The sequence below is a fragment of the Myxine glutinosa genome, chromosome 3 (assembly GCF_964187855.1).
Source record: "Myxine glutinosa chromosome 3, kmMyxGlut1.1, whole genome shotgun sequence".
In the NCBI taxonomy this organism is placed as follows: domain Eukaryota; kingdom Metazoa; phylum Chordata; class Myxini; order Myxiniformes; family Myxinidae; genus Myxine; species Myxine glutinosa.
This window is the reverse complement of record NC_136263.1, coordinates 29,706,140-29,722,099: the sequence shown is the minus strand read 5'-3', so window position 1 is coordinate 29,722,099 and position 15,960 is coordinate 29,706,140. Positions and strand designations below refer to the sequence as shown.

Sequence of the window (15,960 nt, the reverse complement as noted above, 5' to 3'; positions counted from 1 at the left end):
TCCTACCTGATGATTGAGCTCGAGAAGGCTCCTGGACAACCATAATTGATAGTTTGAGACCAATTTGGATTTGTCGAAGAAAAATTGTCATTTGAGGCAATCTCATTTGAGGTCGATCTCAGCATCAGCTCAGCATAGCAACAAAAGCTTTTGATCCAAAAGAAACCACCATGAGCAACTTTATTGTTCCCCATCGCACTGCTGAGCGAAAGGGGGACTATGGTTTTCCCCTCCATGTGTGCGTGCGGCGTGCGTGCGTACGTGCGTGCGTAAGCGAAGAACCGAATTCTAATTTGGTGTGTGGATGCCACCCACGTCAAAATCCAAGATGGCCGCCGCCATGTATGTCGGACGCCATGTATGTCTGAACCTTGAGCGGAATATCTTGATAAATAAGCGAAGTACCAACTTCTAATCTGGTGTATGGCTGTATCTAGGCATAAGGAAGAACGCTATTGAAAATTGGGTCGCCACGTCAAAATCCAAGATGGCCGCCGCCATGTATGTCTGAACCTTGTGAGTGGAATATCTTGAAAAATAAGCGAAGTACCAACTTCTAATCTGGTGTGTGGGTGTATCTCGGCATAAGGAAGAACGCTATTGAAAATTGGGTCGCCATGTAAAAATCCAAGATGGCCGCCACCATATATATGTCTGAACCTTGTGAGCGAAATATCTTGAAAAATAAGCGAAGTTCCAACTTCTCATCTGGTGTGTGGGTGTATCTAGGCATAAGGAAGAACGCTATTGAAAATTGTGTCGCCATGTCAAAATCTAAGATGGCCGCCTCCATGTATGTCTGAACCTTGTGAGCGAAATATATCGTAGCATGTTTTCTGCGTCATCCACTTTGTCAACTCACATCACTTCCCCGACGGGGGACCTCGGCGTAATGCTTGTTTTCATTATAATGCCAGGTAATAGACGTGCACAACCATCCTTGACCATGTACGCCAGTCAAGGCCCGTGTGTGTTTATGAGATGAAAAACACTCCACTGAAAGTTCTAGTCAACACAAAGTTCAGGATAACATTCAATGCTCATTATCCGTGTTGCCTATTGCGCCATGCAGCCGACGTGCCACGTGTGACGGAGATTAGAGATGGTGCAAGCCTAATTTTCTCGAGCTTGAGTTGAGAAAAAGCTTTGTTTTTTTTTTTTTGTATACAAGATCGAGGCTCGTGAAAGAGCGAACATTAATCACACAGAAAGACAAACCGACACATAAAACATATAACATGGGGAGCGGTAGACAAGATGGGGCGAGAGGGGGAGGAACACAAACACAACATCTGAGAGCAGGGACATCGAGAGATCTGTGGGAGGGAGAGGGCTTTGGGGGGGGAGGCATGGGAAGGGTGGGTGGGAGAGGTATAAACATATGGACACTGCCGGGACTTTTTTTTTCTTTTTTTCTTTTTTTTTGGTGTATAGAGTCGAGGCTCGTGAAAGAGCTAACATTTATCAAACAAACAAATCAAACAAACAAGCAAACAAAGTATATAAAAAGGGGAGCGGTCGACAAGATGGGGAGAGAAGGGGAGGAAGCACACAAACACAACATTTGAGAGCAGGGACATCGAGAGATGTTTTTGGAGGGAGAGGGCCTGGGGGGAGGCAGGATAGGTATAAAACGCAAGGACACCAAGGACTTCCAGGAAAGAAGTCAAAAGTCACCTCAAAAAAGTGGATTTGGGGTGAAATTAGCGGGGGTAGAAAAGATCAAGGTTTTGGATTGGGGAAGATAAGAGATGGTGGTGAACAGCCGTTTTAAAGACCTGGAGGGAGGAGTGGGATTGAAGAGAGTGAGGGAGTTTGTTCCAGAGGCGGGAGAAAAGAGGAGTGAAGGTGAGCAGAGAGTCTTGATTTTGGCAGTTTAACCATAAGAGGGTTGCAGGCAGATCTTGTGCGACCTGCAGGAATATTTGGGGGACAGAGCCCAGAGAGAGCTGGGGGAGCAAGGCCGGAGAGGAGTCGGTAGAAGACTGAAAGACCACCAACCTGCCTGCGGTGATCAAGTGAAAGGCCCTCGGAGATAGCGTCATCGCGGGAGATTCCAATGATTCTGAACGCTTTGGTTTCAACAGCCTGAAGACGAGCTAGGTGTGAGGCAGGAGCACCAGCCCAGAGGGGAGAGCAGTACTCCATTGAGCTGCGGATGAAAGCCTTGTTTGTGGTGAGGAGCTCAGGTGTGCCAAGGAAGGACTTTGCACGACGGAGGATTCCCAGTCGGCGACTGGCTTTGGAGGCCAGCTTGGAAATGTGGTTTTCCCAGGAAAGATCATGGCAGATAGTGAGACCCAAAAGCTTGAGTGACAGAACTTCTTGGAGAGGATTATTCAGAAAGTAGATGGGAGGGTTGTCCAGTCGGTCTTTTCGGAGAGACATCGTAAGAGTGTGAGATTTATCAGGATTGAAAGACATGTTCCACTTGTTGGCCCAGTCTGTGATTTTGTCCAGGTCTGCAGAGAGTGAGGAGGCTGCAGACTGCCGGTCTGAGGGATGAGGAATGGAGTGGCAGAGAGTGGAGTCATCAGCAAAGAGATAGAGGATTTTCAAGAGAGTCAGAGAGATCATTGATGAAGACCAGAAAAAGCACAGGGCCCAGAACACTGCCTTGGGGAACTCCAGCCTGAACAGGAAGAGGAGATGAGAGAAACCCATTCAGGGCCACACGTTATTTTTTTTATTTTTTTTAATTTTTTTTGTATACTGAATCGAGGCTCGTGAAAGAGCCAACATTAATTTCACAAACAAATCAACCAGACAAACAAAATATACAAAAAGAGGGAGTGGAAGACAAGATGGGGAGAGAAGGGGAAGCACACAACCACAACATTTGAGAGCAGGGAGAAGTGGAGAAGTGTGGGAGGGAGAGGTTTTGGGGGAAGGAGGCGTGGGAAGGGGAGGGGGGGGGGGGGAGAGGTATAAAAACACAAGGGGACCGAAGTTAGCGGGGGTAGAAAAGATCAAGGTTTTGGATGGGGGAGGATAAGAGATGGTGGTGAACAGCTGTTTTAAAGACCTGGAGGGTAGAGTGGGATTGAAGAGAGTGAGGGAGTTTGTTCCAGAGGCGGGAGAAAAGAGGAATGAAGGAGTGAAGGTGAGCAGAAAGTCTTGATTTTGGCAGTTTAACCATAAGAGGGTTGCAGGCAGATCTTGTGCGACCTGTAGGAATATTTGGGGGACAGCCCAGAGAGGGCTGGGGGGGGGGGGGGCAAGGCCAGAGAGGAGTCGGTAGAAGACAGAAAGACCACCAACCTGCCTGCGGTGATCAAGTGAAAGGCCCTCGGAAATAGCGTCATCGCGGGAGATTCCAATGATTCTGAACGCTTTGGTTTCAACAGCGTGAAGACGGGCGAGGTGTGAGGCAGGAGCACCAGACCAGAGGGGAGAGCAGTATTCCATAGAGCTGCGGATGAAAGCCTTGTATGTGGTGAGGAGCTCAGGTGTGTCAAGGAAGGACTTCGCACGACGGAGGATGCCCAGTCGGCGACTGGCTTTGGAGGCCAGATTTGAAATGTGGTTTTCCCAGGAAAGACCATGGCAAATAGTGAGACCCAAAAGCTTGAGTCACAGAACTTCTTGGAGAGGATTATTCAGAAAGTGGATGGGAGGGTTTTCCAGTCGGTCTTTTCGGAGAGACATCATAAGAGTGTGAGATTTATCAGGATTGAAAGACATGTTCCATTTGTTTGCCCAGTCTGTGATTTTGTCCAGGTCTGCAGAGAGTGAGGAGGCTGCAGACTGCCGAACTGAGGGATGAATGGAGCGACAGAGAGTAGAGTCATCGGCAAAGAGATAGAGGATTTTCAAGAGAGTCAGAGAGATTATTGATGAAGACCAGAAAAAGCACAGGGCCCAGAACACTACCTTGGGGAACTCCAGCCTGAATAGGAAGAGGAGATGAGAGAAACCCATTCAGGGCCACACGTTGACTACGACCAGAGAGGAAGTCCGCCAGCCATGCGTGGATATTTCCATGGATACCAAAGGCGGAGAGTTTGGTGAGCAGAGCAGGGTGCCGGACCGTATCGAAGGCACGTGAAATGTCAAGGGAGACAGCTCTAATTTCCTGTTTGGCGTTGAGGACCTCCATCCATTGTTGAGAAAGCAGAAGCAGCATGTCCAGAGGAGAGTGACCAGGTCTGAAACCAAATTGATGATCAGAGATCAAGCCATTGGAGAAGAGGAAAGATTTCATATCTGAAGCAATGATGGATTCCATGACTTTGCTGATAATTGGGAGAAGGCTGATTGGTCTGTAGTTGCTGGGACCTGTTTTTGCACCTTTTTTGTGCAAAGTGGTGATGTTGGCTGATTTCCAAGCAGATGGCAGATGACCTTGAGCAAAAGAGAGGGTGAAGAGAACAGAAAGAGGGAGTGAAAGAGCGGAAGAACATGATTTTAGGACCCGTGGGCTGATGCCGTCAGGACCAGTTGCAGAATCAGAGTCGAGGGTTGACAGAAACTTTTCCACCTTGTCAGGAGGAAAGGATACAGAGTCCAGGAGCAGCTGGGTACGACTGGGTTGGTGGGTACAGAGAGGGATGGGTTTGGGACACAAGATTTAGAGGCAAACACAGAGTTGAGGCATTCAGCTTTTTCACGTGCGGAGTCAGCCGTTAAGCCGTTTGAGGTGAGGGAGGGGATGGAGGGGGAACAAACACCAGAAACAGATTTGACCAGACGCCACCAGGATTTGGAAGAGGGAGACAGATAAGAGAGTTCGGTCTTGAGAACGGTGAGATATTGTTTCCTGGCTCTCCTGAGGGTGGACACACACTTGTTTCGGGCTTTGTGAAAGGAAATGAGATTTCCTTCCGTTGGATTTGCTTTCCAGGAGACGAAAGCAAGTTGTTTCAGGGCAACAGCCTCACCACAAGATTCCGTGTACCATGGACGGGAGGAAGGGTATGACAACTGAAGACGAGATGGGATAAATCTGTGCATGAGAGAGAGCAATTTACTTTGAAAGAATTCCCAGGATGAGTTGATGTCAGAGGTGGTCGAGATGGGAGACCAATCCAGATGATTGGTGGCTGTTTGAAGACCGTGCCAGTTGGCCTGAGTGAAATGCCAGGCTCGTCGACGCTGAGGAGGCTCTCTGAGAATGGTCAGAGAGATGTCCACTTTGACAAGCACATGATCAGATGAGCCGATTGGAGCAGAAGAAGAGCAGCAGACATTTTCAGGGAAGTTTGTCATAACCAAATCCAGAAGAGAAGATGCTCCGTTGACTGAGATCCGGGTCGGGAAATTGACAGATTGTGTCAGTCCCAGTGAGTCGCAGAAGTCCTTTGCTGAAGAGCCATGGCTGGTGAGAGAGGTACCCCCACCCAGCCAACTGGCATGGTGGCAATTGAAATCACCACATATGAGGAAAAGAGAGTTGGGATGGGTAGATAGAAGTTGGTCCATATTATCAGACAGCGAGATGTAGATTGAGTCATCGCTGTGTGGTGGACGGTACAACACACATATGAACAAAAGGTGGGAGCGAAGGGGAAGCCGTAGCCAAAGGTATTCCTGGGGGTGAGGTGGAGAGAGGGCAGTGGAGGGCGAGTGAGGAAGTTTTTTTTATAAAGATAGCAACCCCACCTCCAGGACGAGGCTCAGGTCTATCATACCGGAGGAGGGAGTAACCTGGGAGAGATACCAAGGCATCAGAGACATCATGAAGGAGGAAAGTTTCTGTTAAGCAGATCACATCTGGTTTGTCAGAAGCAACCTGTATGGAGAGATCAGTCAAGTTTGAGCGAAGGCCCCGGATGTTTGAGGTCCATACCGTTAATGAAGAGGAAGGGGGAGCATCGGGTCCAGAACAGGGGGGGGGGGGAGGGGTAGGGTAAGATGTGGAAGAGGAGGAAGAGGCGGAGAGCTGTTGAAGGTGTGTCAGAGATTTCAGAGATTTTAGAATAGGTTGGAGAAAGGGAAGAATGGGGCGGACAAAAGGTTTGATGGAGATTGGGTGAGGCACAGTGAGGTGTTATTGGAGGAGGGGGAAGAGCGAGGCAGAAGGTTGGGGGAGATGAAGGTGAAAGTTGGAAGGGGGAAGAAGCAGGGAGGATGCTTTGAGGAGGAGGGGTGAGAGGGGTCTCGGAGGGGAGGAGCGAGGGAGAGTTTCGGATGGGAGGGGTGTGGGGGGAGTTTAGGAGGGAGGGGAGGGAAGGGGCAAGGGGGGAGATTTGAAAGCGATGGGTGATGGGGAGGATTTGGAGGGGAGGGGTGAGATTGGATTTTGAAAAGTGTACGATTCATGGGAAACGAACATTTTTTGCAAAATGAGTTTGAGACCTTCGAGTCAAAAATACGTTTGAGGACACTGAAGGAGGGGTGGAGTTCTGGATAGTTTAGGAAATGTAGAAAGGAGGAACTGCAAGAGATGGTATTATATATATTTTTTGGAATGAATAGATTTGGTGAGCAAGACGAAAGCATCCTTTTGTTGGAAAAGAAGAAAAGGGTGTTATAATATATGAGAGAAAATAGTTGTTCAGGGGAGAGATTATACATTTCTAACCACGTGATCGCGTGATCGCGAACGAAGAGCGAACGAACAAATAAGAACAACAAATAAACGAATAAGACCTGGGAAGGAAATATTTTTTGGGTTTTTTTTTTTTTTCTTTGAGTAGAGATATTAAACAAGGAGGTATGGGGTGAACGACTGGGACGAAACAGAGAACGAAAATAATTGCAGCGCATTCGACGAATCGCTGAGAGAAAAACAAAACCACAAGGTCGGAGACGGTACGGTTGCCTAAGCCTACGAGTACTAGTCCGCAGAATACTCGATACGCATTAACCGACGATTGTGTATACATGTATGAAAAATTAGCACCGAAAATTTTCCAAAAGATACGCTATAGGTACGTACACCGAAAGATAAATACAGTCTCGACAAAAACACAATTGAGAAAGATCACTTAGCTTCGAAAGCGTGAGCGCATGGAACAGCTTCAAAAAGACGTCTAATTTGACGTCTAATTTGAAAAGACGTTGACGACGACTAGAGAGGAAGTCCGCCAGCCATGCATGGAGATTTCCATGGATACCAAAGGGAGGAGAGTTTGGTGAGCAGAGTGGGGTGCCAGACCGTATCGAAGGCACGTGATATGTCGAGGGAGACGGCTCTAATTTCCTGTTTGGCATTGAGGACCTCCATCCATTGTTGAGACAGCAGAAGCAGCATGTCCAGAGTAGAGTGACCTGGTCTGAAACCAAATTGATGATCAGAGATCAAGCCATTGGAGAAGAGGAAAGATTTCATATCCGAAGCAATGATGGATTCCATGACTTTGCTGATAATTTGGAGAAGGCTGATTGGTCTGTAGTTGCTAGGATCTGTTTTTGCACCTTTTTTGTGCAAAGCGGTGATGTTGGCTGATTTCCAAGAAGATGGCAGTTGACCTTGAGCAAAAGAGAGGGTGAAGAGAACAGAGAGAGGGAGTGAAAGAGCGGAAGAACAGGATTTTAGGACCCGTGGGCTGATGCCGTCAGGTCCAGTTGCAGAATCAGAGTCGAGGGTTGACAGAAACTTTTCCACCTTGTCAGGAGGAAAAGACACGGAGTCAAGGAGCAGCTGGGTACGACTGGGTATGGTGGGTACAGAGAGGGATGGGTTTGGGACACAAGATTTAGAGGCAAACACAGAGTTGACGCATTCAGCTTTGTCACGTGCTGAGTCAGCTGTGTAGCCGTTTGAGGTAAGGGAGGGGATGGAGGGGGAACAAACGCCAGAAACAGATTTGACCAGATGCCACCAGGATTTGGAAGAGGGAGACAGATAAGAGAGTTCGGTCTTGAGAACGGAGATATCGTTTCCTGGCTCTCCTGAGGGTGGACACACACTTGTTTCGGGCCTTGTGAAAGGAAATGAGATTTCCTTCCGTTGGATTTGCTTTCCAGGAGAGGAAGGCAAGTTGTTTCTGGGCAACAGCCTCACCACAAGATTCCGTGTACCATGGACGGGAGGAAGGGTATGACAACTGAAGACGAGATGGGATATATCTGTGCATGAGAGAGAGCAATTTACTTTGGAAGAATTCCCAGGATGAGTTGATGTCAGAGGTGGTAGAGATGGGAGACCAGTCCAGATGATTGATGGCTGCTTGAAGACCGTGCCAGTTGGCCTGAGTGAAATGCCAGACTCGTCGACGCTGAGCAGGCTCCCTGAGAATGGTCAGAGAGATGTCCACTTTAACAAGGACATGATCAGATGATCCGATTGGAGCAGAAGAAGAGCAGCAGACATTTTCAGGGAAGTTAGTCATAACCAAGTCCAGAAGAGAAGATGCTCCGTTGACTGAGATCCGGGTCGGGAAATTGACAGATTGTGTCAGTCCCAGTGAGTCGTAGAAGTCCTTTGCTGAGGAGCCATGGCTGGTGAGAGAGGTGCCCACACCCAGCCAACTGGCATGGTGACAATTGAAATCACCACATATGAGGAAGAGAGAGTTGGGATGAGTAGATAGAAGTTGGTCCATATTATCAGACAGCGAGATGTAGATGGAGTCATCACTGTTTGGTGGACGGTACAACACACATATGAACAAGAGGTGGGAGCGAAGGGGAAGCCATAGCCAGAGGTATTCCTGGGGGTGAGGTGGAGAGAGAGAGAGTGCAGTGCAGGGCGAGTGAGGAAGAGAGTTTTTGATAAAGATAGCAACCCCACCTCCAGGACGAGGCTCAGGTCTATCATACCGGAGGAGGGAGTAACCCGGGAGAGATACTAAGGAATCAGAGACATCATGAAGGAGGAAAGTTTCTGTTAAGCAGATCACGTCTGGTTTGACAGAAGCAACCTGCATGGAGAGATCAGTTAAGTTTGAACGAAGGCCCCGGATGTTTGAGGTCCATACCGTTAATGAAGAGGAAGGGGGAGCATCGGATACAGAACAGGGGGGAGGAGGGGTAGGATAAGATGTGGAAGAGGTGGAAGAGGTAGGGAGAGCTTTTGAAGGTGTGTCAGAGATTTCAGAATAGCTCGGAGAAAGGGAAGGATGGGGCAGACAAAAGGTTTGATGGTGATTGGGTGAGGCACAATGAGATGTTATTTGAGGAGGGGGAAGAGCGAGGCAGAAGGTTGGGGGAGGTGAGAGTTGGAAGGGGGAAGAAGCGGGGAGGATGCTTTGAGGAGGGGGAGTGAGGGGGGAAATTGAGAAGAAATGAGGGTGGGGAGATTTGGAGGGGTGAGGGGGGAGTTTGGTAGGGAAGGACAAGGGCAGGGATTTGAAAGGGATGGGATATGGGGGAGATTTGGAGGGGAGGGGTGAGGGAGGAGTCTAGGAGGGGAGGGGCGAGGGGGTAGTTCAGGAGGGAGGGGGCAAGGGGGGAGATTTGAAAGTGATGGGTGATGGGGAGGATTAGGAGGGGAGGGGGGATGGGGAAGATTTGGAGGGGAGGGGTTATGGGGAAGATTTGGAGGGGAAGGGTGAGATTGGATTTTTGAAAGTACGATTAATGGGAAACGAACATTTATTGCAAAATGAGTTTCTTGTGACCTTCAAGTCAAAAATACGTTTAAGGACGCTGGATGGAGGATGGAGTGCAGGAGAGTTTAGGGAATGTAGAAAAAAGGCACTATAGGAGATGGAATTTTTTTTGGGGATGAATAGATTTGGTGAGCGAGTCGAAAGCAGCCTTTTAAAGAAGAAGAAGAAAAAGGTGTTATAATATATGATGGAATACAGAACTTGAGGGGAAAGTGTAAACATTGTAAGGTTAATAACAGTGAAAACTATCTGGGGAAATGGGGGAGAAACATGTGGTCGAAGAACGAACGAACGAATAAGAATGAATAAACGAATGAGAACAAAGAGTAAGAACAGAGAAGAAAATGTTTTTTTTTTTTTGTTTGTTTTTTGAGTTGAGATTTACACAAGGAAGTAGGCTATGGGGTGAAAAGACTGGGAAAAGCAGAGAACGAAAGTTACTTTACGAACAAAAGTTTATTCCTGGTAAATTGTTTCTTGGGAATTCCTAGAAAATGGTGGGAAATTTATTCAGGATTCCTGCCTTTTCCTGTTTTTTCCTTTTCTGCACTGTAATATAGTCTTTTTTTTGGACTCAGATAATTTTGGCTCGGAACTATTCCATAGTGGCAAGTGACGATGTGCCTATGCTTGTCCAACACCAATGAAACGCTCATTAACCTGTATTTCATAGCTTTCCAAGCCATCGCACAACCAAATTGACTTAATATGAACTGTGTGTAATTGGAAAAGACAGCTTCATACAAAATTCCATGATTATTGGATGGAAAATGTGGCCAGCATTCCAAAAAAAAATAATCAGTTTTTTGTAAGAATGGGTTGTACCGCTTCACTTATCAGGAATAAACGGACTCGACCCCACCTCGCTCGGCCCGGCCGAATCAAAGTGGCATGCTAAATTGAAGTTCAAGCTTGTTCTATGAAAATTTGCTGAACTTTTCAGACCTGAAAAAGTTTGAACTTGTTTTATTCAGGCAATGTGTCTGTATCTGCGTCTGCTTGCCTGCATGTGGATTAATTTAGTGGCATAGTCTTGCAAGACCTTCATACTGTACACTGTATCACAACCTGCTTTGTTCATCGAAAGGGAGCCCCGCTCATGGAGAAATGGACACGGGCCATAATAACCCATGCAAGAGGGCGTTTATCGAGGCATGCAAACCGCCGTGGGAAGCAAGGCAGAGCTGCCATTTCAGGAATGAAGCCTCCATCGGAGCGATAGAGGTGGAACTGTTGATGTACCGACACTAGCCTTTACGAGCAAAACGAGTTCTTCATTTTGCATTTGGTACCATAAAGTTGATTTGTGGAACATCTGCGATTGCACTTCATTTTTCAAAATATATTTATTCCAGTGTCATGAAGATCTTTGTTTTTTTTTTTTGTTTTTTTTTTTTGTTTTTTGGCATGATGCCAGTTTTCGTCTCAACTGACCTGACCTAGCTGGAAAATACAGAAAGAATGGCATGGTAGCCGTCATTGACTCAAATGTGGTGAGGCTAACAGGATGGCTGTTACTTACTTTTTGAGTGTTGGTGATATTGACGCCCTACTAGAAATTACATAAATGCTTGACATTGGGAAACTTGCAACTTTCCTTGCTGTCAACTAACATTGGCATAATCTTGTGTATTTGGGATTTGGGCTTTGAACTTTGACCTGCCTCTTGGCTGTCTAGCTTGGGTTTGATTCCCAACCTCTCTATAAACTGTCAGCCTGATGTTTCACAGGTAAGGTGATTAATCATTGTGTGCTGTCCCTCGGATAGACGTTAAACTGGGCATCCTGTCTGCTGGCATTAGTTGATGGACATTAAAAATCCCATGATGTCCTTCATGAAGCGTATGCGAGCTATCGCCGGCAGCCTGAACAAATTATGATTTCCTGCCCTAATCTTCGTCGAACAAGCCTGGCCAGCCGGTTTTTGAAAGATTTGGGCCATGCTTTCCCTGGATAACCCCACAAGAACGTGGGAATAATTGTGGCCGTTAAAGATGATGGGATTTGAACTCGAGTCTCAACAACATTTGGGGCCAGTGTATCTGTTTTGACGTTGTATAATGGAGGAAACTACATAACATGACTTCTTTTTCAGGGGTGATACTGACACCATGGATTGCTGGAACCCAATGAAGGATGCTTTCAAGCAACCAAGCTTCAATTCCTATGTCAGTGGTCCAGGTGCTGGAATTCCAGATAGGATTCAACCAGCGAACAAATGGTAATGGCAACACATTTAATTTTAATAATTTATTTAACAGCTTTTTTTTTTTCAATGTACTTCAAGAGAATAATATCCAAGATGCAGCAAATTCCATTCTCGGAGTGATTCGGACAAGTCACCCGTTGTTTTGAAAAGATGGTTGTACGTGTTCATTATCCCCACACTTTTTTGAAATAAGTAAATAAATAATAATAATAATGGGGGGTTATTGTAATCATTTCTGTCCGTCTGTCCGTCATGCTATCTACTAAAAGGTTTTGCAGAAAATCGCTGAAGTTGCTAGTTATGGTCACCGCATGGCACGTAGGTACAAGATATGCAATCATCGGGGGTCAGCCATCCCTTTCCTACACGAAAGCATGGCATTTGTAATGATGTTTAGGATTTGACCTCCCCCTCCCTCCCCCAGTCCATGCCCCAGGGAATGAGGACTTAGGATCACATGGGTCAAAACAGAAGGTCTTTTTAAAGTCAAAATTTGACATTGGTTCATTCCTGATCAAACTTCTTTTTTTTCCCCCATCTTAAAAAAACTTTTATTTTGGTAGGAAGCATGGGGATTTGTGATGGTGCGCTGTCGACTTCACTGTATTCTGTTCTTTCAGCCAACATTGTGGGTTTTAGGGTTTGTGCATTTCCCCTTGAGTTGCTTTGGACGTGTTTATTGACATTGCAGGATGGCCGAGGGGCAAGCTAATTTCGGGCAGCACCAGTCAAGCCGTCTGGAAGCGATCCAACTGTTTGTCAATTACTTGCCTGTGGCGATGAAAGAGGTATGTTATTTGCAGATCCCCGATTTTTGGTTTCAGCAATACTCATTTTACTCAGATTGTTCTTCTAAAGTAGTTTTTGCTCGTCATGACCTCTTATTTGCTGCACTTATTTTTTGCTCTTCCTGCTTTCGTATTATCTACCATTAGACTTTGGGTTTTGAGCTTAATACTGTGGTCTTGAAAACGCTGACTACTCGTTGGTTTGCTCGCCTTCCTGCTTGGTTGTTGATGATGTTCATCATCATCATCATCGTGGTTGATGTGAACTTTTGATGTGACCTTCTTCAACGGGCTTGCACTCCATTTCTCGATTCCATAATAATTCTCCAAGTTTTATGCAAAAAAAACTCTTTCCGCCCTCCCTCCCCCACTCGATTAACGTTCAAAAGCAACAGACGGATCATAACATGCCCATCTTAGTGATGCTGTAGATTAGAGTTTAAAAAGCAACAGACGGATCATAACGTGCCAATATTAGTAACTCGGTAGATTACAGTTAAAAAGCAACAGACGGATCATAACGTGCCCATCTTAGTGATGCTGTAGATTAGAGTTTAAAAAGTAACAGACAGATCATAACGTGCCAATCTTAGTAACTCAGTAGATTAGAGTTAAAAAGCAACAGACGGATCATAACATGCCAATCTTCATGATTCAGTACATTAAAGGGGAACCCAAACGCATTTTTATTTTTATGAAAAACATTGAAAATCATTCATCTAACCTTTTTTTGGTCTAATTTGAAAGGGAAAGAATTGAGAACAATCTTTAGTCACAACATAACAAATCATTTGTGTCAAGTTTGGTCACAATCCCTTCAGCGGTTTCGGAGAAGAAGTTGCAAGTGTTTACGGACTGACTGACTGACTGACTGACTGACTGACGGACTGACGGACTGACTGACTGACTGACGGACTGACGGACTGACGGACTGACTGACTGACTGACTGACGGACTGACTGACTGACTGACTGACTGACTGACGGACTGACTGACTGACTGACTGACGGACTGACTGACTGACGGACTGACGGACTGACTGACTGACTGACTGACTGACGGACTGACGGACTGACGGACTGACGGACGACGCGCCATCGCATACGCTCCCCTGAACTTAGTTCCAGGTGAGCTAAAAAGCAACTGACAGATCATAATGTGCCCATCTTCGTGATGCAGTACATTAAAGGGGAACGCAAACGCAATTTTTTTTTTCTTGTGGAAAACATTGAGAATCATTCATTTAACTTTTCTTGGTCTAATTTGAAGGGGAAAGATTTTTTTTTTTTTGCCAGGCACAAAGTGTCGGAACAAATAAAAGGCACTACTGTCGATTTTCGATTTCGCCAGTGATGTCACATTATGAACTCGCCTTAATCCAAATAGCGGCTGTACATAGAGAACTGTATTTTGAACCCGGTTTCCGATACTGATTCCACCGTCATTCGAAACTCTAAAGATTCTCAGTGTGTTGAAACTGATCAGTGAGATTTTGAAGAAACTGGTGTGGACAAAATTATTGATGGAAACGCATTCAGGGGAATTGTGGAGCCGTATAATTTAGAACCTTATTTGAGCGATTAGGATAAAGATTGTGTTGGTGAAGATGGTGGTGTTAGTAGTGCAGATGAAAACATTGGGCGCATGTTCACTACAGATTGGTAGGTTTTCTTTTTCTGTTAAATTGATGGTTTATCAGGGATTTTGTATCAATTGATAAATCAGTTTTATTGCTCCAGAAGAGACAGCATGGCACGGCACGGACATTGCTGACCAAGTGCTTTGTCCCACCATAGCGGGCTGATTTGGTGTCCTTTACGTTACAGGATCGTCCTGTTGCATACTTTCCCAGGAAGCCGTATCGTGTCGTGTCCGTGCCGTGTCTGCACTGTTGTGCCGTAGTGATGTCCAGCCCCAGTGGAGGGGGTAGGCAGGGATGGTGGCGAGGGGAGATTGGTCCCGGCAGGCCAACACAGGCTTGATTCACTGCTTAAATCGCTCGTGTCCACATGCGTGTAGTTTGATCGAGATGGTGTTAGTTTAGAGCGACGGGTGTTTCTTCCGCTTGATCGTGGCGGATAACCACAAGATCTAGCCATCCCTGTTGTTTCACAACAGCGCTCTGTAAAATGTCACGAACACAAAAGTGAATATCTTGTAGGCCTGATCTTGATCCTCATCTTGTAAGCCTGGTGTTGGGCTAGCGGCTAGGGTGCCAGCTTAGGATCCGAGGATCCTGGGTTCGAATCCCGGTCGATCGCTGAATTAACGCCAGGGGGGTTGACTCAGCCTGTCATCCTTCCGAGGTCGGCAAATTGAGTACCAGTACACTGGTAATTCCCTGTTTGTCGTAAAAAGGCGACAAAAAGGGTTGGCGGCAGGAAGGGCATCTGGCCGTAAAACATTGCTTCAAAAAGGGGACCAACAAAAACAACAACAACCACGGTTCCCGAAAAAGGCCAACCCCCGCTTTGCGGGGAAAAATGGCCTCTAAAGGTTTAAAAAAAATTTTTTTAGTAGGCCTGATCCACACGCAGGTATTTCTGGCAACCCTCGGATCTTTCAGCCATTGGTATCATGTGAAACCATCTCAATTTGTATTGTTGCGGATCTCAGCGCCGGCCTTCTCCCCTTACCAAGGGGGGATTAGTCCCCTTGTCTTTGACTGGCTGACGGGACCCAGGACCCGGGACCTATGACGTCCTTCCCGGACAGCACGAAATAGGGTCGTAGGACGAGAATCACTATTACCTCATTACTCGCGCTGCCCAGAAACGAGGAAATAATCCCCGCGCGAATCACGCGTGCCGAGACGCCGAGCGGTGCGTACACGCGATCCGTGCCGGTTATATGGTGACCCCGGTTCTAACGATCTCGTTCGTACCACGCTTAGCCAATGGAGAAATCACAGAGGCGATCGAATTGGGAAGAAAGGAAGAACATAATTTATTCACACTATTTACAATGATGAGAAGAAGCAGAGACACAGTGCAGCCTTAAAAACAGTCTTAACTTACTCCCAGGACAAACGGGCCCGTCTCACACACAGACACTCACACGGGGTTTGCAGCTGCTGGATGATGTTCCCCACGTCCAGGGATGGCTCTCGTGCAGCTCCCTCCGGCCTCCGGCTCGTCCCGGGCAGATGGTAAGTCGAGGGGCAGGAGCTCTCCGCGTGTCGTTGGTGCACACGGGATAATACGGGGCGAACGGTGGGCTCTGGCGGTTGGCGGTTATCACTCGCGCTATTACCGCGTTCACTCGCGTGGCTGAATAAGCGATATTCGCCACCGGCGCGTCTAGCTGCCTTTCCTTTGGCGCGTACGTAATAACGAGATATAGCGCAATGTCCCCAAAGCGAGCGCTGCTTCAGTAGAGTCCTGTTCACCACTCCTCGAAGTTCTCTCATGCAAGTCCTGCTGGTCAGTCCTGTTCAAGGGCTTTGTGCCAAGGCTTTTATAGGCAC

At 46.8% G+C, this 15,960-nt stretch overlaps 1 protein-coding gene across 1 annotated transcript in view; it reads left to right on the top strand.

The window, feature by feature from the left end:
- LOC137423713 (uncharacterized) overlaps nt 1–15,960 on the top strand; it is a 268,296-nt gene that overhangs the window by 106,580 nt on the left and 145,756 nt on the right. Inside the window, exons 2-3 of the mRNA XM_078773556.1 lie at nt 11,593–11,718; nt 12,398–12,494. Coding sequence (XP_078629682.1) covers nt 11,609–11,718; nt 12,398–12,494 — 207 coding nt within the window. The 5' untranslated portion in view covers nt 11,593–11,608. The remainder of the gene's footprint in view (nt 1–11,592; nt 11,719–12,397; nt 12,495–15,960) is intronic.